This window comes from Apis mellifera, linkage group LG9 (genome assembly GCF_003254395.2).
Source record: "Apis mellifera strain DH4 linkage group LG9, Amel_HAv3.1, whole genome shotgun sequence".
Classification (NCBI taxonomy): domain Eukaryota; kingdom Metazoa; phylum Arthropoda; class Insecta; order Hymenoptera; family Apidae; genus Apis; species Apis mellifera.
In genome coordinates, this window is record NC_037646.1 from 3,027,606 (window position 1) to 3,055,298 (window position 27,693).

The 27,693-nt window shown below is 29.1% G+C and overlaps 2 protein-coding genes across 6 annotated transcripts in view; one reads left to right on the forward strand and one right to left on the reverse strand.

Annotated features, from left to right (window-relative positions):
* LOC413274 (soluble guanylate cyclase 89Db-like) overlaps positions 1-15,950 on the reverse strand; it is a 31,735-nt gene extending 15,785 nt beyond the window's left edge. The window contains exons 1-12 of one of the 2 annotated variants that reach the window (XM_026442929.1): positions 15,628-15,950; positions 8,543-8,742; positions 6,728-6,921; positions 6,383-6,516; positions 5,861-6,100; positions 5,260-5,462; positions 5,064-5,171; positions 4,293-4,461; positions 3,260-3,403; positions 2,968-3,121; positions 2,309-2,418; positions 1,541-1,630 (exon numbers count right to left, since the gene is read on the reverse strand). In XM_026442929.1, the coding sequence (XP_026298714.1) occupies positions 1,541-1,630; positions 2,309-2,418; positions 2,968-3,121; positions 3,260-3,403; positions 4,293-4,461; positions 5,064-5,171; positions 5,260-5,462; positions 5,861-6,100; positions 6,383-6,516; positions 6,728-6,921; positions 8,543-8,742; positions 15,628-15,669 (1,788 nt within the window). In that variant the 5' untranslated portion in view covers positions 15,670-15,950. Of the gene's footprint in view, positions 1-1,540; positions 1,631-2,308; positions 2,419-2,967; positions 3,122-3,259; positions 3,404-4,292; positions 4,462-5,063; positions 5,172-5,259; positions 5,463-5,860; positions 6,101-6,382; positions 6,517-6,727; positions 6,922-8,542; positions 8,743-15,627 lie in introns of those variants that run through there. The other variant, XM_026442930.1, reaches the window with a different exon arrangement.
* A 3,455-nt stretch (positions 15,951-19,405) lies between these two features.
* LOC724787 (protein RUFY3) overlaps positions 19,406-27,693 on the forward strand; it is a 32,649-nt gene continuing 24,361 nt past the window's right edge. Inside the window, exons 1-11 of one of the 4 annotated variants that reach the window (XM_016913926.2) lie at positions 19,406-19,955; positions 21,808-22,206; positions 23,046-23,224; positions 23,302-23,411; positions 23,655-23,862; positions 23,930-24,093; positions 24,156-24,318; positions 24,432-24,548; positions 24,710-24,850; positions 25,218-25,525; positions 27,156-27,263. In XM_016913926.2, the coding sequence (XP_016769415.2) occupies positions 19,766-19,955; positions 21,808-22,206; positions 23,046-23,224; positions 23,302-23,411; positions 23,655-23,862; positions 23,930-24,093; positions 24,156-24,318; positions 24,432-24,548; positions 24,710-24,850; positions 25,218-25,525; positions 27,156-27,263 (2,087 nt within the window). In that variant the 5' untranslated portion in view covers positions 19,406-19,765. Of the gene's footprint in view, positions 19,956-21,148; positions 22,207-23,045; positions 23,225-23,301; positions 23,412-23,654; positions 23,863-23,929; positions 24,094-24,155; positions 24,319-24,431; positions 24,549-24,709; positions 24,851-25,217; positions 25,526-27,155; positions 27,264-27,693 lie in introns of those variants that run through there. The other 3 variants (XM_006558352.3, XM_006558350.3, XM_006558351.3) reach the window with 3 other exon arrangements.

Below are 27,693 nucleotides of genomic sequence, written 5' to 3' on the forward strand. Positions count from 1 at the left end.
TGTTTACAATATTTCCACAAATAATTATACTTTTTTCATTTTCATTTTATTGAATCATAATTAATATTGAAATTACCAAATCAGATTTAAATAAAAAATTAAAATAAATTAATTTCACAGTTTTTTTTGTTTCCCAATTAAAAATTTGTAAACACTTTTCACAAAATTTAATATCGATTTTATGCGTTCATTTCGCCCCTTTAAAGCGATATTTTGAAAAAAAAGAAAAGAAAATTAAAAAAAAATTTAATAGTGAGAAGAACAAAAGAGTTACAAAAAAAGTTGTATCAGGGATAAAATTAATATACGAACCAAGGAAATAAGAGCGAAAGAGAACGTTATCATAAAGAAAGGATGTAGAGAATTGAAGAAGCTCAACTCGACAAACAGTCTCTAAAACCTAGCACAATGTACAATGAAACAGCAAAGTAAATAAGAAGGGATAAATGGGGGGGAAGGAAGTAAGGAAAACGGAAGAGAAATTCATTTACTGTAACTTGTTTCAACCAAGAGCTTTAGTTCCTTTTAGTAATTGTTTCCTGTCAATCGACGTATCATTGTACTCCATACATACATGATCTATCGTTATTTTATATAAATAATTCGTTAAAATTCTATAAACATTAAAATAATATTAAATTAAACACATATGCCGATTATTCAACTATGATATGTCTACAACATCGTAAAAATATAGGTAACTCTCATGTGTAATAACTCTCAGTACTCATACATATATACAAAATTATTCAATTTCAATGAAATCAATTTTATAATTTCATTAAATATAATTTTGATTCGATTAAAGATTTTGCAATATATAATATGAATATAAATTATATATAATTTTTTTTAAAGATTTTCTTCATATAAAAAAGAAGAATCATTATTTTTCATAATCTCGTTTTAGGAAATTTTAAAAAAATTCTTGTACAGTAAACGGTACAATTTTATTCATCGAAAAATTTACTTAAACATACAATTGTTTAAATTTTAACGAACTGATCAATTCGATTCTTAAATAAAACTGTTTTTCCTTTGATAGAATAATGGATAATAAAATTGTTCGGACGAAACGTTCACGTTTTACGCGTGTAACGCGAGTCTTGCATAATAATTTTTATGTAACTCAAGCACCGTGTCATACGAGAGTTACCTGGATGAGAGTTACTCCCAATGATATCCTACTTCAATATGTCTAAAATCGTACGTCGAGAGAGCGAATTTTTCTGATCTGTTTTTTTAACATCGAAACGAACATCCACAAGAACAACCACAAAGAAGTAGATCGATCAGGTTAAAAATTAAAATCGTCAATACTTCATACATATTTTTCATATATATTTTTAAATATCGGTGACTAGAAGTCCTTCCGGTCTTACGGCTTGTTCCTCCATCAACTTAACTTGGGTTGCCTCTACTTTGTCGGACAACCAATATGTTTCCATGTTACCCTTACCCTGCACGGAAACTAAAGAATTACACGAGCGGCGCGGGGAGGAGAGATAAGCTAAATTAAAAACTTCTTGTGTATACGAACCTTGACCCAGACCAAACCGCGTGATTCAACGTGATAGCGATCCAGTGATAATAAGGCTTTGGCATCGGACGAGATGTGCACTCTTCCCGGCTGCGTCGTGGAAGTAAATTTCGAAAGAAAATTTACTTAATATTGACGTTAAAATTGGTGGTAAAGGAAATGGAAGAAAAAGTAATAATTTGTTAATTAATAATCGGATAAGAATCTGAGAGATAGTTGAATTATATATTATAGAATGAAAAGATTTTTTTAAATAATTTTTAAATATTTTAAAGCGAAACGAAGAGTATTTTGGTGAAATAGTGAGGAAGAGATGAATTAAAAATGAGTATGAAATATGGAATAAGTTTTATTCCATGTGATATTTTGAGGAAATCAAACTTGAAAATTATACAATTTATTCAATTTGGATAAAAAATTCATTGTGCAAACAAAGATTTTATTTTTAATTCATTTTTCAAAATCAAAAGTCTTGCTTTTTTCTTCAATATTTCATAATTTTGGGGATATCATAAGGAATTGTGTAAAAAAATTTGGAAGAATTTGTGTGTAGAAATTATGTAACAAATTGAGAATTTTTCTTAAGTAAAAATATTTTGATCTCGCAAAAGAAATTATTATTAGAAATTTCAAAGTTTAAATTTCAATTTATACTAAAATCTTGAGCAAAGAACAAAGAGTTTTTCGATTTTTTTAAAATTTATCCTCTATCTTTTTTATCTTTTTCCAATCTCTCCATTGGGATTTAACTTGAATAAATCAACTTACCAGACTAGTCGTTTGCATCCTAGAAGCAGTATTCACAGTGTCACCGAAGAAGCAATATCTAGGTACTTTGATGCCAACCACACCTGCCACAGCTGGTCCAGAATGGATTCCTAGTAGAAAGTGGAACACACTTGTATGCAATTGCGTTCATTCTCTGATTATTCTCTCGGGGGGAAAAAAAACAGTTTGTTTTCGATAGAAAGACAAATTTAATCTCGTGAAGACAAAAGAAAGAAGCGACAAGAAAAGAAAAGAAAAACAGAACAAAAAGGAAGAAGAAACAAAAGAAATTAGAACAGAATATACAACAGAGCATCGATTATTCAAAAATTGGACAAGTATTATTACATCTTTCACATATCTTATGACTGCATCGAAAAACGTTTAATTTATTTTTTGTCGTGTATTTTTTAATAAATAATTTTTACTCCAATTTCCTTTTCTTGAAAAATTTAAATTTAAAAGAAGAAATAAAAAACTTTTCTTTTGTTCCTTCCAATATACTAATATATAAAAATTGCATTATTTGAATTTTTGAAAGAAAAAAAAAAAAAAAAACTTTGATTTCTCTAAATTTCTTTCAATATTTTTCATACGAAAATGAAAGAATATTTTGCAACAATCGATCGTTAATTTAAATGAATCTTATCCTAAGTTACCTATACGAATTTGTATATCTAAACCAGAGGGTAACTTAAGGGATCGAACGTGTTTTAGCAGCTGCAACGAGACATCCGCGATGTTCTGCGCATGATTTTCCGTTCTATCCGGTGCTCCACTGGCTGCCATATAAATTCGACCGACAGTTTCTACCTGTTGAAAGTCACAAGAGTAGACGTGTAGAGATGCCGTGCTGGGATCATCTCGAGATATTACTCTCGCATTTTACTCTTATTTTACCCCATTCGAGTGTTTTCTAACGGTAATTGATAACGCGTTTCGTTTGCTTACTTTGTACACGTTAAACTCGTCCATCAGCGAGTCGAAACAGGAGAAAACGGCGTTCATCGACGAAACAATATCCATCGCACCCTCGATCGTCGAATAATCGAAGTCGCACAGCTCGCAAAATAGCACGGAAATAGACTCGAACGACTAGACGAGAAGAAAAGAATATGTTAAAACAAACTTTTTAAAAGCGTTGAAAAATTTATTTTATAATCTTTTAAAAGCGTTTTCAATTTTAGAAGAAAAAAGAAAAAAGAAGAAAAAAATTCTAACTTTTGTTACGATATTTTTATATATATTATATATTCCCTTTCAATGTGGGATAAAAATCAAATCCCAGAGTCGAAATCGATAAATCAAATTTCATATCCATATATGGGTGAGAATATCAGATTAAAACTCGATATAATATAAAGAGCGTGCCATGGCATAAATTTTTCATATAAAATTTGAACAAACACGTATATTTTCTGATTTTTTATACCATTCGTTTACGAGTGGTAAAGAAATTTATGTTACGTAAAACATTTATTATTATATATCCGAGAGTATGAAAGTATATGCTAGCTATGGAACTAATTTAGTAATTCAATGCAAAACACAATTTTTTTAGGTTAAAATGCGCGGTCTATTTCTGTAAAATTATTGCTAGTATCTCGTATATGAGTCACCAGAAAATTAAATGTCAGATATTGCAGTGCAACGTATGCGAAATGAAAATAAGATATTCTTATCGAGAAATAACAGATAATAATGCCTTATTCAATATATAATGAGCAAAAATTTGTATGCAGAATGTTTAGTACGAAAAAAAAAAAATAATAATAATTTTACTATAAATCGAAGACAAGATTAGATAGATTACAGGATAATAAATTATTTTATTATATTTCATATGGAAGAATTAATCCTCGCGATGAAGGACGCGCTTTATATTTAGAATAAATTACATAATTCTACGATATCTACAATTATTACAAAAAAAGAAAGAAAAAAATAATAAAATTATATATAATTCAAAAGATTCTCTCGATACCTCACAAGTACTTAAAGGACTGGCGCCAGCACGCAATCGATCTGCGACAGTCTGAGGGATCATAGAATACAAAAGCTCGTCACTTTTGTTCTTCCAACGATCCAATAACGCGTAGCTGTTCTCCAATTCCGTGGATCTTTGTTCCGCTCTCTCGAACATCATCTCCAATCTGTCCGGACATGCGTATATCACAATAATAACACCCCAGTGGAAAATTCTTTATGTTTTCAGCAAGTGTGTAATGAAATAACTTATCCATACACGTATATGTACAAAATGCAATTTAAAATTTTCTCTTAAAGAGAAAATTCATTGTTCATTGTTAATGATAAAAAGTTTCAGACTTTATGAACAATAATATATGATAAAAAATTTTCATTCAAATTTTCATATTCTTAATTTGCATATATTTTGGTCCATGTAAACAATATACTTGGATCAATTTAAAGCCAAATGAATGAAATCTGTTTATGATATATTTATAAATTGTCTCATTAAATATTTCAAACTTCATGCTAATTTTATAACTCATGCAACAAGTGACAATCTATATAAATGATGTACTGTTTTCCATTCTATTAAAACCTTCCATCTTTAATGTGTTACTTTTAATTGAAGTAAAACAGAATACCTTGAAATAACAAATCAAAGACCTAAACCTGTTTGTGTACACGCTATTTGTACAATATGATTACAAGTGAAGTTATCCAAATGAATAAATTAGAAATAAATAGATCTCACTCATAGTTAAAAAAAAATGATATGATTTACCTTCCACAGTGCTGCCATCCAGCGAGTACTAACTCACGGCTCAAACCATGGGGATTCAGATCGTTCAGGTACAGGCCCATGTTAAGCAATTCGTCTAAACTGTTAATTCTGTCAAAGTACGATTTTGTTAAATTTATCTCCTTTTCTGCTTCCTCTCCTCCATCTTTTTAACGAGTACATTTTTTACGAAACTTACAAGGGGCTACATAAGAAAATAATCGCTTTGAGATCCTCGATATATCTCATCTGACCCTTCAGCAATATGCTCCTAGCTCCTTGACTACCTCGTCTATCCAATCCCGTGCTCGTGCTCGGTGTATTGACTGTGTTCGACGAAGCATTTTGATCGTTTAATCTGATCATCTCCAATTCGAACATCACCGAATGTAGATATATCACCTGCGCATGTACACATGTTATTTTATAAAGAATTATACGAACACGAATATACGATATATTCATAATATTCAATAATATTCATTTCAAATAATTGTATCTAATAATTATTAAATTATCATTCTTCAATTAATCAAACAATTTTCAATACTTTTGCTTGAAATACTGAATTTCTCTGAAACGATGAATTATAAAAATAAAAATGAAACAAGAAAGAAATATAGAAATATTGTAGGTAATAAAAAAAAAAAAAATCTTACTCAAAGTGTATATTTCATAGAAATATAAATGTGCGTCACTTTAACGTAACATCTTTTTTCTTATCGGGAAAATAAAAGGGAAATGATACCGGGAAATACGACACGTCTCTCACTTATTTTTCACATAAAATGCTCCCTTACATTTCCCCACGTGAAGGATATCCCTTTAGGCCTACGAAGTTTAAAAACATCCGTGACGTGCTTATTCAGGATGGAGGAGGAGCTGCCACCCCATGCTTGCAGCAATTTATCACCAGCTCCTAATATCCTCATATCTTTGTCGATTATCGCTCCAAATGGGAAAAGCCGTAGGAGAAATGAAATTGACACTGGCGCTAGTTCACGGCTAAGTGGAGTTTTCATCCTATTGTTCCTCGCGATCTATAATTTTTTTTTAAATTTTAAATGATTGATATTATATGGAATAATAGAGAAATACATATTTTTGAAAATATATTCAAATATTCATGCTATTCCTTTTCCTTTGTAAATTTCAATGTAAATTTAATATACGTAAAAATCTTTTTTGAGAAAATTCTTAAAAACAATTCTTCGTGCTTTGTAAAAAAAAAAAAATTTTCGTTGTTTTAATTATTTATTTTGTTTGTTTCAATTGTTCGATTATAGTTTCATCGATTGAATTATTTATGATTGATTACTTACGTATTCACGATTGTCAAAATCGATTCTAAATTTAACCATCACGCTTCTGGACCCAGGTATATTATTCGAACTTCCTAATACACGTATGACCAAATCTGTCTCGTAAAGTTCTTTCGCTATTTGAAATAATTGACCTACGAAAAATTATATTACGTAAAAGTGAAATGTCTGATAAATATTATGTCAATATTATAATATTATAATAATATAAATATAAATATATAAATATAAATAATATAAATATAAATTATTATAATAATTTACAAATATGAAGATATTATAATTTTCTCTAAATACTAATTTTTAATAATTTTTACTCGAATATTTAAAATTAATATACCTTACCCATAAGGTAATGCGTAAATCCTTTCCTGGTGCTTCGATAGACTAATTCTACGCCTTGTGGGTCGATGTGGGTCGTGTACATCGAGGGACTTTTCATTTTAGGATACGTGAATCTCATCTGCATGTGAATATTATCGACATTTTGTAGAAAGTCGCAAAAATAACGGCCAGTGGCTTTTATCATACAAGCATATCTGTTACAAAGGAAAATGATTATCGTTGAATTTCGATTGAGAGACGTATCAATTTTACTTTCTGGAAATTTAAATTCCAAACGAAAACGGCGCAAACCGTTGAAACAAAATCGTTTTTCAGTTGGATATAATTTCACCGGTATTTCCATTTTTATATTTTTAATTAATCTTTTATAACTTATAACCTTTATCGACAATTCTTTGTTAATAATTATTTTTAAAAATCGATCAATCGATTAATATCTTCAAAATCGTATTATTAAAATAATATAAACTTTGTTCGTTTTGTTCATTAATGAAAGATAAAAATCAATAATAGTTTCAATATTCTGAAGTAAATTATTAAATTTTAATAAGAAGAAACGTTAAAGAAGATAAAGTATTCCTGTTACAAGAGAAAATGGAATCTGATTTCATTCAACAACATTTATGAGTTATAACGATCTAACGTTTCAAATTTACAATCGGTATAAAACCACGCCTGTCTCGATAATCATCCCTCTCGAGACACGGGAAATTGATAAGAGGAAATACTACTTGATATACGTATAATTGACATAACGATCCTAACAAATCATTTGCAATTTCATTCTCAGTTTTATTTTTATTTATTAAGTGAAAGTATTCGAGTGGGTAATTGAACAAGACAATATGATTTTCCATTGATTTCAATGAACAGTTTGCCAACTGGATTCCAAGTAGAGTATCGATTCAAATGTAATAAAATATTAATCGAGGCTTTTAATGTGACTTCGTCCCCAGATAATAATTAATTTCCACATCACGTAATTCTCGATGTATAATGGTAATTGAACCGTTTAATTAGCAGGAACCTAAATCCAATATCAGCATGAGCTCAATCTAATCATCCACGTGTTTAAACTCGTGCGATTAAAGGAATACTTTGATTTCTTTTTTTTTTTTTTCTTTAATTATGTTAAATTTTCTTAATTTAAGTGTTTTTTTTGTTCTTGATATGTTGTAATTTTATTTAAGACGATATATAATTTGAAAAATTTTTTAAAGTTTTTTAATTGTACTACAGTAGATTGCAAAAAAATAAATACAAATAAAATAAACAGATTTGAATGTAATGCAAACATGTGGCGACATCTGCAATGGCGTCTGTATAAGCTCAGTTTTAATCTAACCAATAATTTCTGTACCATGAAAAGTTTAATTTTTACTTCTTTATACATGGTATTAATACATTCATAGATTATCTGTTTGAAGGATCGATTCTAATTCTAATTTTAAGACAAATAATAAAACTTGATGTACAATAATTTTGATTATTAAAACTTATTTATTATTATACCTACAAGCAATCAAAGTTTAGATGAAACGAAAATACTGGCCACAAATTTAAATTGCTTATAATACTTGATCAACATATTAACTTTTGTTTTCTAGAATCGACCCTTCAAAGCATATTCTATGACATTATATCGACATTCTGTTATAATACAAAATTGAAATGCATCATGCATATTTATTTATCCTAAAATATAAACAGTATTATATCGATTCAAAACTTTTCTTATTTAAATTCTCTATTATTGTTATATAACTCTCTAAATACTGTTATAATTCAAAATCGAAATTATGAAAGTTCACTTACCCTAGATTGCTAAAAAATCTAACGAAACACTTTCCAAAGAATTGCATCACATTCTCCACGGATTCGCCATTAAATTCGGCCAATGCAGCAGCTAAATTGGTCATAAGCTCGTCCGGATAAGTTTGTCGCGTGTTGAAGACCATATGCTTGCAATCAGCTCTTTCCAGTAGCTGTAGCCACATATCCTCCCCGTATTCTAACTGTAACGAGAATTTTATTGTCCCCTCAATGTTTTCAAAAACTTTCTCATTTCGTGTTTCGTCACTTGTCTCGATACTTTTTAAGATTACAGTTTTCTTTTTTTCTTGAAAGTTTGCATCACGTTCGTATAATATTATATTGAACGACTTAGTGGTATTTAAGGATCAAATATTCCATTTCTGTAGAATTTTCATGGCTACGAAATGTAATATTGTGCTTACTATGGTAAAGGAATAAAAGGGTGAAATTCAATCTTGGATATTTGAAATAATTGTTTCGTTTCTGTGATAAGTAAAATTAAATATTTAAATATTTAATTAAATATTCGATTTTACAAATATATTATAAGTATTTAATAGTTATAAATATTTCTAATATGATAATATTTTTTAATATTATCTCGAATTGAATTAATTAAAATAAATATTTGAATTTTGACGAAACTTTGTCCACAATAAAATTGCGATTATATTCGTGATGTGCATATCATTAATCAAAGAATATAAGAAATTCATTTTTTATATTCGTTTACATTATTAAATAATAAAAAAATAATATTCAAATAATCAATTCAAATTTAATTATATAAAATATTATATCAAATAAATATTTTATACGTTTATTTATCACTATGATAAGTGAAATAAATTTTCAAATGATATTTTCACAACAATTTTTATGTGAAATATATCATTGGTGAAATTAAAATTTCATTTTTTCGAAAAAATTCTCTTTTGTTGTTCAACGAAAATGCTTAAAAGATTTGTTGTTTTAAGGGAAAGGATTATTACTCGATTCCATTGATGTTATACTTCACACAGATTTTACTTTCCACCAAACGATTGATTTCCGATAAAAGTAGCTTAGACACGGTGACAAAAGACGATGTAAAAGGATAGAACGTGTAACCGTTCTATTATGCTCCGGGGAATATTTCTCCCTTCATATTTCCTATTGTTCCTCCATCACGAAAAACAAAGACAAATGTTTTATATTGTGCAGCTCGTAGCGTCATTCATAAGTTATAATTATGAACCGAAAAAAAAAAAAAATATTCACTGTAAAATTTAATGCCACATAGATGGTATTTTTATTATATATAAAAAAAAAAAAGAAAATTACAAGTAAAAATTTCTTGATTCATTTTTAATATTTATTAAATTATATTAATTATATTAGTATTTTTAATTCTTTACAACAATGATAGATAGAAATGTACTGGAATTCTATATTGAAATATTATAGTTTATTATATAACATACTATTTTTTTTTATAATGATTTAAGTTCTAAGATGTCAAATGTAAATTTAATTATTTTATATATAACAATCTAATATCTTTTAATAATAATAAAAATTTATATTATCTTTAATAGATAAAAAGTCATGATACAAAATAATCTTTAAATATTCAATTATTAACGTAATAGTTAAAAAAATTTTTTTGCAAAAATCTATCGATATAAATTAAATTATACAAATATACAATTAATAACAAAATTTGCAAAAAATTTGCAAATATATATTTACAAGTAATTATGACACTGATTCTTTTTTTTATAAAGAAAAATGATGTCAATTTGATTCCTTTTAAGATAAAACGCGAAGAGGATATAATATTAAATAAATACTTTATCAACTACCATTATCTTTATTTATTTTTTAAATTATGTTGCATAAAATATAATAAATGATTTTTTAAAAATGTCAATAATAAAATCTTTGAGTTTGAATTTCAAATTATAAAATTAAAAGTAATGAATTTTTCATATTACATCTACATATTTATAAAAAAAATTCTAAAATATCACATGTATATTAATAGATGAATTTTAAATTGTAAAATTGAAAATGAAAAATTCTTTTCGATAATCTAACTCACTCGATATTAATCACATTTACAAAATTAAACAAAATTCGTTTGTTATATTTTCTTATCTTGATTTCGTTTAATTTGTTTTTTAATCTCTTCCCTTCTTTCCTATGATTAATTTGATGGCCATGAAATGATACAACAATACAATTGATACGTTCGATATTAAAAATTCACGGAACGAATCACTTAATATGATACCAAGTGAACATAATAAAACTATTCATTCCACATATTTACAAGGAATTGATTCGCACAATCAAGCCAATTTCTGGCTCCCTATAGAATAATCAATGCTCCTTCTACAATAATGACCCTGGTCACGAAAATTAATAGGAACCCCATTTAATGAAATCCCTTAAGGTTTAATATGTCAAGTGGACACGCACAAATTTCTCGATTCGAACGGATCAATTTTTAATAACCGAATTCTTTCACAATTATTTATTGAATTATAAAACATAGAAGCGTACCTCGGATCAAGGTTTGAAACATTGGAAAACATTGAAATATTACAAGGAAACATTGAAATATTACTTCGAATAACATGTCATATCATTTCGTAATTTCTTCAGACATATAAAAATGAACATATGAAATGAATATGAAATAAAAAATTTAATCTAATTTATAATTATTTCGTGCAATTATATCAATTACTCGAAAATTTAATAATGGAATAATATTCCATTTTTAAATATACAGATTTCTAAAATTTCTAATTTCTAACATCTCTGAATTAATTTCTAAAATGTTAATTAGAGAACTTAATTTATATTTGTATCTTTGCACGATGTAATATTACTTCTTTTTGAATCGATTACATATCTCACTAAATTTAAAGTAAAAAATAACGTTACGATAAGTTTAATTATTCGAAATTATTATCATCTTTAATTTTGTCCAATTGTTTGTTGTTTCGTAAAATTATGAACGAATGGTTTTCTGAAAGCAATAATTTTCGTGTATACACCTGTGTACACGATACTTTGCAAGATCTATTCAAAGGAACTAATCAAGACTACGTATAAGTACATACTAATGAACATAACACGGTCACGTTTCCATTCCCATGTAAGAGATTTACATGTTGCATTTAGTTCGCTAGTTTCAGAAACTCTAATCGTATTATTACATTAAACGAAGAGCTGAAAATTTTCTGAATAGATATGAATCTCGCGTGTGTATTCCATTATTATTTCTCTTCATTTGTAAAGATATATATATATATATACAATGAAGAGCATGACACACACAATGATGGTTGAAGAAACGTCATTGATACATAAAATGTTACATTAGAAAAACAAATTAACCGTCCTTTAAGTGACGGAATAACGATGCTATTTTTAAAATGTTCGTACAATTAAGGAGTTGCACCGAAAGGAAGTATGAATCCATCCATATTCAGATACCTCGTTCGTTGCGTACCTTCAGGCCATTTCCTTCGTCCACTACGTGATTCTTTTCGCAACGACCGATTATTTTTGGACGACACGATAAATCAACAACTTGCACACTTGCTTGATAAACACATCTATGCACGCTAAGTTTTATCTGTTTTTTATTAAAAGTAAAAGTTTGATGCATTTTTCTGAAAGTACAGCAAATCTTCGAATCTCGAAAAGAGTTTTATTTTGTTTTTGTTTGTACGAATTTGAATTTGTTTCAACAAGAGTAAAGAGATTTTGTTTTGTTCCTTATTTTGCATAGAAAAAATTCAGAAGAATTTAATACTAGGAAAATATTTTGAACGTTATTAAAGAATTTCGTTTATTACTTTTTTGTTCGTACGTATAAAATACAAAAAATAAAGATTCGTTGCGTATAAAATACGTAGAAAAAAGGTGTTGAATAGCGTCAAAGAATTTTATCTTGCTCTTTTTTTTTTGCACATAAAATTCGATATATGTAATATAAGCAAAAAGAAAAAAAAAGAATTTTCGAAGTCAGCGTTTTCCTGTCAAAGAAATTTATGATGCAAAGATTCGGTGCATCTAATGATTTTTACGATCACGTGATCGCTCGAGCAGAAGCAAGTGGGTGAGTTTGAAAATGCGCGAAAGATGAAGGAAATTTATTTTACTTGTCAATACTTAAACAACTTGGGATACTTAATCAAGAAGATTAAGAACGGACATGAATCTTTAAAGCTGAGAAATGGAGGATATTGGAGAAAGCTATCACGTTGCAGATCGGATCATGTTCTTTTATGGTTTCTATTCGCAGAAAAGTTCTTTTCGATTAATTTCGTTTATATTCGTTCAATGCATCCTCTTGGATGATTTTTTATTTCTGTTAATGTAATTACGTATCTCATTAAATGTAATTAAAATGGAATTTTTAAATACACATTGAATATATAATATAATATTAATAGAACAGTATAATGCTATTTTGAATTATGTATCATTTTATAGATAAATTTTATTAAATTAAATTACACAAATTAGAAATATGAAATGATTTTTGAAAATTTTTCTGCTACAAATTTTTGAAGAGATTGCAGAAAAAAATGTAAATGTATATTATTTCGAGTAATCTTATATCATTGAGGAGAATTTTAATTAGAAATAGTTTATTTAATAAATAACACTGTTATTTAATACATTAAAGCTAAGCAATGAATTGAAACTTTTATATGATTATTTATTATTTATAGATTTGTAAAAATAAAAAAAAATATTACGTGATTTTAGAATATTTTTAATATATTTATCGATAATAAATTTTTAAAAATATTTTGTATAAAAAAAATACATGTTATAATAATAATGTTATATGGATGTTCAAATAAAATATGATCATTTAACAAAATTTTTTAAATTTTATAATACGAATAATTTTTTAGTTGAAAGAAAAAAATTAAAATAAACAAAAAATATTAAATGAATTTTTTAAATTCCTTTTTATAATATACAAAGAATTATAATAGAATTATGTGCATATATGTGCATGAACGAAATTTGAATCACGCGCAATGTTGGATTTTATGAGATAAAGAATAAAAGAAACTTGAATATTACTTGGCATACTATGTTAAATGTTAATGATGTAATTGTTAAATCAATAAAGAATAAAATTAATTGATAATCTTTCAATTATAAATTATCGATATTTAAAAGACTAAAGAAATTATAAAGATATTGTACATATATTATTTATTGTACACATAATAATTATATATATACAATAATACACATAATATATATACAATTAAATAAATTATCAGGTAATTGTCTTGGATAAATAATCTTATATACAAAAATTACATTATTCTACTGCTTGAGATTTAATGGATTAAATGTAGCAATAAGAAATAATTTATTTTTAATTAAATTCCTAAGCACATTATTCTTATTAGTAGTATATTCTTATTAGTAGTAATATAGAGATATATTACTTTGAACATTATAAATTATTTTTATATTCAATAATGTATTATATAGTAATAACAAATTAATAACGTATAGATACATAGTATACTAGGTGAAAAAGAACTTATTATATGCATAAAAAATATTACTTATAAGATGAAAAAATGAGGATGCTTTTTCTTTTGTAGATAATCAATATAATTTTTCATAATCCAGATTTATATTATATTATATTATACACGTTTTAATTTTTTAATAACTGTATAAATATTTGTGATAGCTGCAAAAACTTTAAAAATTTATTCACAAAATTATCTGCAATTATATTCTATAAAAACAAAATCAAAAAAAATGTTATGTTTTTTTTTGTACGATACATGTACTAGGAATAATAATACCGCAATAAAAAAAGAAGCAATAAAATTCAACGAGAGAAAATATCAGAGAAGTTTTCATTACCAGTTCAATTGATACGAATTAGATTGACGAAGGTCAAATATACAGGGTGATTCTGAAAATTATCAATAAGACAAATCACAAATTAAATCAAATTAAATCATCAATTTTTAAATGAAAACAAAATCCTTTAAAAGATTTTTATTGTCCTCAATTCAAGACATTTTATTCTTGTTCGTTTTTTAAATCTTGTCATATATACTCTTTGTACTCTTTTATCTTTCATGTAGATTAAAATCGTCTATATTTTATACAGATTTAATGGTTATTTTCTCTACAGATTTGTATCTCATACAATTATATTTAATTACATGTTTGCATTTTAAGTTATTCGTCAAACCAGGAAACCTATGTATATTGAAAATGAACCTATATGTATACCGCATGCGTTACCATATTTACATATAGATTCATAATAGGAAATCGTATTTAAATTTTGAGTATCAGCTATTTTTATCATTTAAAAAAAAATTCTACAATTTCATTAATAAGAAAAAATAAGAAATTTCATTCAAGAATTTATTCAATATTTTCTTTCATTTAACGAGTTATCAAAATCAGTTTGAACACAAGCTGTTTTCAAATATTTTCATTCCTCTTTATTGCTACTTTCTTCTTTCCTCGCCTAAAAATAATTATACCTTATTTCGAATCAAAGAACATCCGATTTTGTTCACAAATTATTCATAAATTTTCTTCGAATTCTATCCATTACTTTTATAAAAAAAAAAAAAACAAAAGAAAATAAAAGTATTTTAATTATACCTTATCTCGAATCGAAAGAATATTAGATTTTGTTCATAAATTGTTCATAAATTCTCTTCGAATTCTATCCATTATTTTGATAAAAAAAAAAAAAAACAAAAGAAAATAAAAGTATTTAAAACATATGCAACCCTATATATTTTATAACTTTACAATATTTTCGAAAAAATTGTCACACGCGAATCATTAAAATTTCCTAAAATTCCTTTTCCTATCGAACAAACTATTATTTACTCTCCTTTGCACCACCTTATCGTTATCCTTTAAACACAATCCTACTAAAAATCTACGAAAAGAGTATCTTAATAACGGATCAGATTTACCTTCGGAACGAGGTAAAATCAACAAACAAAAGCACTCACTCAACGAGTAATCATGCCAGGCTCCCCTCCTTCCACCCCAATCACGTTTACCTGCACGAAGTGCTGCACACTCTCCAACAGCATGCCGTACATTGTGCTTCCGCGATGTGATGATTCTTAATTCACTATCAAGTTGCGTACGCATTCATAGAAAAGGGATAGGATCTTTTCGCGGATACGATTTTGTGAACGATAAAAATCGCATCGTCGCGGAGGACGCCGCCGCATCGCCCTGTCCCCGATCAAGTGTTTCGCGCCATTCTACCGCGCCTCATGACAACATCCTCGGCTGTTGCGCTCCTCTCCTCTTCTCGCTTTGCCTTTTGTGAGAGCGCGGAGAGGACTGTCCGCCTCGGCGGCGCGGCCAACTTTGAGTTTCATGCCGCGAGGGTTAGTTCGGGGAGGGTGGTTGAGAGATACGCGCCGACTGCGTGCGCACCACGCATCTTCCTTCCTGGATCCTTTTCAAACGTGTTCCAAATTCGAAGGAGGGAGCTCTCCATCCCCCTCCCCTCCCCCTTTTCCGCGAGGAAACCAGCGCGGAATGCGAGGAGACTATCCAAGTTGCGTTGATTCAATTTTTTTCATTCCCTGTTACCACTCAGGGGAATTTGGATTTTTTTTTTTAAATTTATGACAGGATATCGTGAAATGATTTCGATAATCTGCTGTGTAATATTATTTTCGTGTAGAAATATTGGAATTGAATGTGATTCAGTGTGTATGTTGGTATATTTACAGTATATTTGGCATTTTTTTTTTAAATAAGAGAGAAAGAGAGAGAGAAAGAATTATAATTTTTGAAATTGTGACAAGCGTAAATTTGAACAATTTAATTTATTTATCATAGAATTTTTATAAAATTTTCCTGTGTTTAAAAGTTATTGAATAATTAAGGATATATTTTAGTATATAATTTAGATGATTAAAAAAGTCATTAAAAATAGGGTAATTTAAGTATTGTTGTATCAAGTTTATTATACAATATTAATTTATACTAAATTTAAAAGAAAAATCTATGTTCTTATATTATTCTTTTTTTCAAATTTTATGAGATCATATAATTTAAATGAAAAAACATGAGATGAGAAATTGGGGGAATATATTTCGTATTTTGTATTCCACTGACAAAGTCTATTAAGTAGGAATGGGACTTGGAATCTCGAAACCTTTTGAAATTCCAAATATTTCATGTTATGTGAAGTTTAACAGCTTTTAATGTTTTTATAAATTAAAAATTAAAAATTGTGAAAATTCAGATAAACAATAATTTATATAATTTACATAATTGTAATGATATGAATTTATTTAATTTTTTTATTTTTATATACACGAATTAATAATAATAATTAATTCTGTGTTTAGATTTTAGATTTATTCTAATTGATAAGCTTTATAATTTCAATAAATTTCAATAATTCATTAAAATAATTTGAATAAAACGATGAAAAAATTGTATTTTTTACAAAAGAATAATAATTATTATTATTGTTTAATCTGAACATTTCAGATAAATTAAAATTTATTACAATTTTAGATTAAGGAAAAATAAATATTTCTCAAAAAAGAAAATGAAGGAAGAGAGTAAGAATTAGGATTCGAAAGTTTCATGATCTTATAAAGTTTCAAATTTAAGTTTCACAAATGTAAAAGTCCAATGTCTATTATTAACGATATATTTTTCATTTTATATTGTAATTCAAAGACGAATTCGAAAAGTTAAACGATATTTACAATATTTACAATGACTTATGAATGAAGAATTTTTTTAATAATTTATATAGGTATCATTAATTGTAAATAATAATGTATTAGTGTATATTAATGTAATATTAATGTAATATTAATGTATGTATTAATGTAAAGTTATTAATATGAATTGGCTTGTTTATTAGTCATTTTGTCCTTTGCTCTTTCATGAAACGATTCGTGATATGTATATAAGATGTTTCTATTTCGATAAGTAGAACTGAATTTATGTTTCGTGTAAACGTAACATTAACCTACGATTAAAATTTAATCGAAATTACTGCTTAAAATAATTTGACATGTTAGATAAATAATATATTTAACTCATTATATATTGACTAGTATGAGTCTATATATTAGTTGACTATAAAATGTACAATAAAGTAGATATATATTACATTTATTCAATTAGTCAACTTTATTAAAATTAATATTTGACACAAAATCAACATATTTTTTTTAGTATATTTTAAGCTTTAGCGTATTTTAAAAACTAAATTTATTTTATATTTATTTATTTTATTATGTATTAATCTAGATTTATTTTTTTAAATCTAGAAATGCAAATTTATTATGCAGAATCTAAATCTAATGTAATCTAATCTGTTAATCTGATTTAATTATTTAAGAATTAAAAAATTTCTTGATTTTAGATTTACAGGGAATTTTTTTTTCATAATTATGCATTTATTATTAGTTTTTAAAATAAATTACTTAAGTAATAAATTACTTAACTAATTAATTACTTTGATTAAGATCAAGTATGTTAATATATAAACTTTATTGAAGAACTATTAAGAATTTTATTTAATATAATTTTTTTTCTCATAATCATATTTTTTTTTAAACGAATTAGTTATATAAAAAATACGTATGTGCTAGAGAACGAAATTATGTATATGATAATGTATGTCACAAACAAGATGTACAAGTCATGGAAGATGTACTGTTATCTTTTGCCACACACGCGCCAACACATTTTATCGTAACTGGTTAGTAGAGACGTACATGGCATGACAATTCCTTTTTGAAAGTGGGAATTAAACGTGCTAAGATGATAATATCTTTTATTTTCTTTACAAGAAATTACAAATTTAGTACAAACAATATATATATTTTGTATAATATAGTATAATATAAATTGTTATATTGTTAAATATAATCATAATTATTTTTATTTTTTATTCATAATAACTTATTTTATAAATATAGTAGAAAATAACTTAAAATTGACATAAATATGATAAATCTTGTATAAAAATTAATATATTCAAACCATTTTATTCGATAGATTTTATCTAGTATTTTTATAAAAAAAGAAATTTAATCAAATTAATCCATAATTATCGTATTTGTAAAGTTAGTTACACTCGTTACCATTTAATTTATATTGTCAATGTATCAATTTTTTCAACAAGATGATTCATATTTCCCGCATTTTATTGTTTATGTTTCGTCATTGATTATACCATTAATGATCAACAAGTAATATTGTCATTGAAACAAATATTCTATTCGAAATAAAGATATTAAGTAGTGATGGGATTAATTCAATTGATATTTAAATTTTTTAAAGATACATAAATTTTTTTGGAGGAATATAAAAGATAATAGAATCTTATTGTGAAATAGAGATTAAAGTAGAAATATATTTGTAATAAAAATACATATACATCGATGTATAATACAGTAAAATAAAATAAATATATATTAAATAATATATAACAATAATATATAACAATAATAATGATAAAAAAACACAAAACAAAATATATAATATTACTAATGTTTATAATTATTTTCACGATACCAAAATAATCAATATTTCTTTAAATAAAAAACATTTTACAATCCCTTGATAATTGTCATTCATAGAATTTAAAATTTGGAATTTATATTGAAAACGAAAAGTAAATATTATAAATAAATTTTAGTTTTATAATTCTTATATTGAAAATTAAACGAAAAATTATAATTTGTATTATAGTTTAGTTATAATATTATAATATAAAGTTATATAAATTAATATTGACATTTCTAATTGTCATTTCTATATTTAAAATCGATATCTGTTTCAATATGAAATAAATATTTTTATTTATTATACACACACGTATTGGCACACATACTTATATATACACACATCGATAATACGAAAATAACACGAAATAAACACGATAACTGATAGTAGTAGATGACAGGTTAGAATACACAAACCGACGATATTTCTACGTAATCTCGAACATCAATTGAACTCAACAAATATGACTATCAACACTATCAATAACACTAACGTTCATATCCAGAACAATAAACTATCTTACAAAACTTGAAAGAGTGTCGTTCCCATCGCTAACTGCGAGCGCACGCGAGAACGCATGAACGCAGGCCAGCCATTCGGTAGCAAGCGCGCGCGCGAGCGTACAGTGAAAACGTAAACATGGCCGCGGAGAGTAGCGAAGGTTTGCCAATATCTCCGTCCGAGAAATCGTTAACCGGTAGCTTAGTGTCCGAGGAGAATGAGAAAAGTGTATCGCGATCGCCGTCGACTTACTCGATACGGGAGGACAAGTGGCCGGATCTAGTGGTATCGAGGCCTAGAAAACTGGACGCTTGGTGGTTACCGAGACGTAAGTACTACATAGCACGATACACAGGTGCATGTTTTCGATCCGCTTTCGGCGCGCGTTTTAAAGTCGGCAGTTTCGGCTACGTCGATGCAAAGTGCGCGTGATTCAACGTCGCTCAACCGTGTGTGTATATATATATATATATATATATGTACGTGTATAGCGTAGTATACACGCACATTAGCGCTCACACGCCGGTATTCTCGTTTCTTTATCGAGATACGCCTACTTCACTAGGGTTAACTAGTATGTCACGTGACCGTCAATGGTAATGTTAAACGTGTTAGATATGGCTCAAGAAATGAGAAATTATATTTTCGTTATGATGTGTAACATTACGGTAATTATTGGTTATATGATTTCGATTGGTGAAACGGTAACGATAAAAAAAATTAATTAAAAATTAATTAGAGAAAAAAAGAAAAGAGATAAATGCTCGTTATTTTAACTCGTCTTGGAATTTAGGATATTAATTCTAGTTTTCGTGAAAATATATAATATATGAGATTTATTCAAGATTTATATTTAAATTTTGAAAATTTGAGCCAAATAATCTCAAAAAGCGAGATATTTAAATTAAAAATAACATTTAATTTATATATATAAAATTTTAATGGTTTTAATACCACGATAATGATACAAAGTATTGAATATAATGTAAAGAAAACGATTAAACGATTTTATTTTTTTCAAAATACATTAATGCAATAGAACATTTACAGATAATACATATTTATCTTGTATTATTATTTGCATCAAATGATCTTTGACATTGAGCAAACATATTTTAAATTTTGACTTTATATCATAATAAAAAATCTTAAAAATTGTTTATGAAGATAAAATTAACTCATTATTATATTTAATTACCCTAAATATAATTATATAATTTTTATGAACAAATAATTTGATAAAATTAAAATAAAATTTTATAATTCACACAATTGTATGTAATTTCTTAAAAATACCTTTGAAAAGTTATTTTATTTTAACTATATTAAAATAAAATATTTTAATTAAGGCGCACGATACATTAAATTTCAATTTAATTTCCGTTATATATCCCCTTTTTTTATCAAATACTGTTTTATCGACATAGTTGAAAACGAAGCAAAGTAGATGGCAGCACCTCCCGGCCAGCTGCTCGACTATGCGTATTGATTATCGTAGGTGGAGGTAAAGTCGGCGGGAAAATCAATATTACTTTACGCCGGCGACACACCATTTTCGTCGTAAAAATTTTCGCGAGCAATCGACACACGCGATCATACGCGATTTTCCTCGACAGAGTGAATCAGTCTCTTTCTTCCACGTTAAATTCTTAAGAAGCCAATTGACACGAAGTCACAGCTACAATGTAGCTCTAAAACCGAAACGCGAACGCGATTGTTTTTTCCGCTTCAGCAAAGATTTCTTTTCACCGCTTTTACCGCAGTGTCTATATTTCATTTTCTCCATAACACGGGACTATAACACTTAACAATTTAACCGATATACAATCGAACAAACATCGCCAATTCTTCGAAACTTTTTAAAACTTCTTAAAAACAATTGCCATTCGTGTATATAAATATAAAATACAGTGGTCAATAATTAAATAAATAATCATCGATTATTCGATACGCAAAATTATCGTCGAGTCATCAGCTGATTCTGAAATTCTCAAGAGCAAACCAACAACCTAACAAGAAACGATCGAATTGGAGTGACAAGAAAGCACTATCGAGATAATAATAAATTCTGATCACAGAGCTCACAATTAGAGAGAAATTGAATATTTTTCGAAAAGTTACAAAGGAAGCGATCGATCGATAGCGAGAAGAGGCCAGTCCCAGTTAAACCCGAGCACAAGTACTCCGTGTGCGGAGCGGCTTAAAGGGATCCATCGTTACGATTTCTTCTATGCGGCAAGAATCCCAGAACGGTCTGAAGATCAGACCAGCGGGTGACCACGGCGTGCATCACGGTGGTGTCATGCTTGAGGAAGACATGGCCGGCGCCCAGGATACCATATACCTGTGCAACTTTCGCGTGTCGGTGGACGGCGAGTGGCTGTGCCTGAAGGAGCTTCAGGACGTCGAGTTCTCGTTGCACGACTCGATCCAACGATCCCCCTCGCCACCGCTTGCTCTAAGTGGTATTAACCATCATCATCATCATCATCATAACGATCATCATCGCCAGCAACAGCGAGAGCTTCGCGATATAATGCCGTCAAGCCCACCGCCATTGCAGCACGTTTCCAGCTTGTGTCTGTACTCGATGTTCTCTGCACTATTCACGCTTCTTCCCCGTTTTTTATTTTCTCGAAACAACACAGGTTTATCGTTGCACCTGCAGTCTCGGTCGGTAATGTTCCGACATGGACGAGCTCAAGTTTCGAAGCTTTTCGATCGTTCCATTCTTCTCTTTTTTCTTTCGGTTGTGGTTTCGTCGAACGAGATCAAGTTTTCATTTCTTTTTTCGAGGAGAGGGAAATTTATTCCGTAAACGTGGGATTTTAATTCAATAATTTCTAAATTATTCGACATTTTATATGTGCGCGAAAAAAGATCATGATTATGGATAATAGAAATTTTTTTTCCAATTTAATAATCTTCGAAGTGGAAAGAAATTCCGAGATTTATAGGATATTTATTCGAAGAGTTTTTTGTTCTTTAATTTTATTACAAACTGGAATCAATTTCCTTCGATGTAAGATTATTTTATCTTATCTTGTCTATTCTTTTTTTCCTTTCCTCTCTTTCACTTCGCGATTTCTAAAATCCGTAATTCCAATCTCTCTAAACTATTTCTATATCTTTTAATAGAAAATCTTTTTTTTCTTTATTAGCGCAACTTTTTCTTAATTAATATTTTTTTTCGTTGCGCTTCGCCGATACTCGCATTCATATCATCGCATCTTCATCAGCTTTCGAGAAGAATAATTTATTTTACTTATTCTTTTTATTTAAAATCTTCATCGAAGATTCATCGAGAATAATATCGGATGAAACCAACGATTATTGAATATGAATATGAAGACATAAATACATATATACATATATATTCTTTGATTCGAATTGGAACAAGAACATGTTGTTTTTGCAGCACGGGATCCAGTGATCATCGAGAGGAGTAACCTCGTTAATATCTCGAAATTAATCGTGAAGGAGCTGATCGAAACGTCTTTGAAGTATGGTCGAATGCTCGACTCTGATCATATGCCGTTGCAACATTTCTTCATCGTTCTTGAACACGTGCTTAGGCATGGTTTGCGACCAAAGAAGGTAAAACGAAGATTACCTTCGAATTGTAACAAGAAACTGGGAAGGGAAATTGGCGCTAATTGCCTAATCGATTTCAGGGTCTCCTTGGACCCAAGAAGGAGCTTTGGGATATTCTACAGCTCGTTGAGAAATATTGCCCCGAAGCGCAGGACATTACGTCCAGTATTCGTGATCTACCCACTGTTAGGTATAATTTCCGTTTCTTTATTCATTCCTCTTTCTCCATCCAAAAAAAATTATTCTTGAATTTTTAAATCCTTCCTTTCCTAACCTCAAAATAACGTATCATTTCTTGCAGAGATTTTTCCATGAATTTAATATCAAACATTTAATTTTCTTCCATATATAAAAGTCTTGTTAATTTTTTTCGAAAAGAAGAAAAAATTGAATCATTCAAATTGCACGGGTCGTTTGTTGACCGAATTTGCAGGACCGCCATGGGTAGGGCAAGGGCATGGTTGCGCATGGCGTTAATGCAGAAAAAGTTGGCGGATTACTTGAAAGTTTTGATCGATCACAAGGAGGACATACTGTCCGAGTACTTCGAGCCAGATGCTCTGATGATGAGCGAGGAGGCGATCGTTATAATGGGCCTGTTGGTCGGTTTGAACGTGATCGATTGCAATTTCTGCGTGAAGGTCAGTTTGTCCGCGCAAACTGTTCGACCAAGAAACAAGTGTATATAGAATTGAATGTTGCGAACAGGAGGAAGACCTCGATTGTCAACAAGGGGTGATCGATTTTTCATTGTATCTGCGGAACAGCAATCACATACCCGGCGAATCCCCGGACGACGAGCTGGAAAACGACAACATGACGACCGTGCTCGATCAGAAAAATTACATCGAGGAGCTGAACCGACATTTGAAGTAACTATTAACATTAACACGCGCCGATGATTCGAAGCCTTTTATACGATCGTCGATTTCAGCGCTACTGTGACCAACCTTCAAGCTAAAGTGGAATCATTGACAACTACGAACGCTCTTATGAAGGAGGATCTCTCCATAGCTAAGAATAATATACTGTCCCTTCACGAGGAGAATAGACAATTGAAGAAAGAGTTAGGAATCGAGATCAAAGACACGAACGAGGTACGATATCGTTTGGTTTTGATCGTCCCCTTTCTTTCCACCTTCTTTTTCTCTTTTCTCCTTCTTTTTTTTTTTTTTGTCAAGATTGACAATTGGGGTTTCTCTGGTTTCAGAATGGGAAACCACCGATCAAAATCACTGAAACGACCACGGAAATCGAGGAGTTGAGAAGTAGATTAGAGGCTGAAAAGAAAATGCGGCAGGATGTAGAGAAGGAGTTAGAGTTGCAGGTGGATGGGGCCATATATATTTATTTACTTCTATATATATATATATATAAAATAGAAAAATGGATCCTTGTCATCCCTTATTCGTTGGAAAATTTATTATTAATAAATTTTATCAGCGAGGAAGGGAATGACTCTTAAGGTTTTAATTTTTTTCTGAGCAGATGAGCATGAAGTCGGAAATGGAAGTGGCTATGAAACTGTTGGAGAAAGATATTCACGAGAAACAAGACACGATTATATCGTTGCGACGGCAACTCGATGAGATCAAATTAATTAACTTGGAAATGTATAAAAAGCTACAGGTGATCATTAGTATACCTTTTCACCCGTGTTAATCGCGACGAGGGATGCTTTATAGATCGACGTACTTCTCCTCAATGTCTTTTTTTTCTTCTTCTCCCTCGTACGAAAGAAGAATTTCGTACATTTTTCCATTTCCTCGTCGCGATTACATTAACTTACACTTTTTCTAACTTGTGTTTCCTCTAATTTACGTGTTCTTCCACTTGGAAATTTTGCGCTCTCCCCTCTGCTTTTAATATCCAGCTTTTCAGATTTTTAGCCAAGATTTGATATAGACACTCAGACAGTTTATGCTTCCCCTTCGCCAAGCTGGGGGTCGGGGGTGGCTTTCGAAATTCCTTGTTTCTGGGAATATTTCCATTATAGGAATGTGAGCACGAACTAACGCAGAAAGGGGAAATGGTGAGCCGGCTCCACGCCAAGACGAATCAAATAGGGAAGATCCTGAATAATCTCGAGAAGTGCAACCACATGAAAAAGGAGGTGGAGAATATTCGTAGCCCGACGACACCGAGCAGTGTAACGAAATCTATCCTAAATAAGACCAGTCCCACCTCGCCCAGGTGTTACGCTGACAATGCGGTTGATTATCAACAACAACAACAACAGCATCCCCAGTCCAATAATCAGCAACAATCGGCTAACAATCTGCAAAAGTCGACTAATAACCAGCAGCAAATATCATCCATTAACCATAATCACCAACAACAATCCAATAACGTCATTCAACAAAAGTCTGTCGTTAAGCAGTTAGATTCTCCTAACAATAATAATAAACAAACGAGGGTAGAAAATGGCGCCAAGTGCAAGGCGAAGCCTGATAAGAGAGAACAGAGTAACGGCGAGGTTTCCACGGGTGAATCCGGAGAGGAACGATCGACCGCATAAATAAAAAAAATAAACGTTGTCTTTCTAGAGAAATGGTTTTTATACTTATGCATCTTCTAAACTATCACTACGTTTAAATAATATCTCGAGTAAAGCGTAATCGAAAGACAGTTAATTCTTTATACCGAAGAAAAGGTGTTCCTGATATGACCAATGACATTTTGAAAAATGTCCACGTGTTATAAATAGTTTGTATTATTTTAAACTTTTCATTTTCCAACGTGACAATTTTTATATACTTTTAATCATCGTAGCAGCTTTTTCGAACGAGTTGAGTTAACAGAAAGAGCTTAAATGTTGTTTAAAAGTCGGTGGATATATTTATATATATATATAATTGTATAGTGTAAATGCAGTCGAAGCCTAAATGCATAACTGTTAACGCATGGAGAGAGAGAGAAAAAAAAAAGAATTAACGTTTATGGACTCTATGATTGTTATCGATTAATCGATTAAAATGTTGTTGGATCATTCAGAAGCACTGCTATTATACATTCAACACTATATCAAAATATCACTTAGATATCCTTTCACAGGACAGAACTTTATATATATATATATATATTTAACTGAAACGCGTAGAATATTTAACGAGGATTTAAAACGAAATATCCGAATGATTAATTATTTAGCATTGTTCATGCATCAATAGGCTTTCAATACAGCATTCATCAGTGGTGTGTTTCGATCGAGACACTCTATGGAATTAACTGTGCCCTGTTACGGCATAGTTACGGCTGTTTAAATAATAAAATTGCTATTATCTGCATGGAAACTACTACCAAGGACAATAATATTAATAGACGTATATTTCTTTTCCTATTATCTTGTCGCAATTGGTTTCCGTTTTACCTTCCATTATATTTTGATTATGATTATTATTACTCTATTTCTAGAGTGTCTCGCACATGTGTTTTCAATCCAAAAGGGGACGTATATTGATTGAAGTGTTATAATTATCTTGTCACATTATTGTATCTTCCCAATAGACAATTTGTCATTTGAACATTTAACAGAAGAGATTTAATTTTTTTGAGAGAAATACAGAGTAGTGCCTGTTTTAGTAGTATCCAAACTTCAATAAATCCCATCTCAGATTCTTCCTCAAACTTACATTCAATCTCCTCCTCCACTTCCAAATTTCTAAAACTGGCGCTACTGCAAATGATCTACCACCTGACAAATGATTAATAATATTACGTTCATAAAGAGATTGAAAATTCATTTTTCAACGCATGATTATATTGGAATTTCTTTTTTTTTTTTTCTTCAAAGGAATTCTTTTCTTTCTTTAAATCGCGAGTTTGCAAGCTGCAAAATATTTACATTGTCTCTATAGAATTGTGTGTGCGAATTTCAGGGTTGTTCCTTTAAGTAGTGAAATAGAAACGGAACGATTCTTTTATTGAAACATAGTTTATTTCAGGAGTGCGAAGGCTCGCTTAAGCATAAAACAGAACTGATCACTAAATTGGAGGCTAAGACGCTATCGATGACTGAGACCATCCAGAAAATGGATGAGAAGTATGTTTAATTTTGTCTTTCATTAGATGTTAATTAATTTGTAAGCACTTGACTGATTCGGTATTCTAGATTATATACGTTAGCTAATTAATTTATCAAAAAGTCAATAATAATACGTTCTATCGCGTAGAATTTATGTCGCTTTCCAATCAAATGGTTATATTCGTGAGTTTCTGCTTCGCGTCACGGTTGTAAAAATCTTTCTTTTCCTCACGTTGAAATGTTCGAATCATTCAGCGCGACTAACTTTGAAGACTTTGGTATTACGAATCATTGGATAATTTTGAATTGATTGAAAATATCACACAATTTTTCTTTCTACTAAAATTTGTTTAAACTGTTGTCCTATTGAAACAGATATATTAATTTTGTTGAAGTATGAACCCTTAAATACAATAATTTAACTTTTAAATTTATAAAGATACTAAAG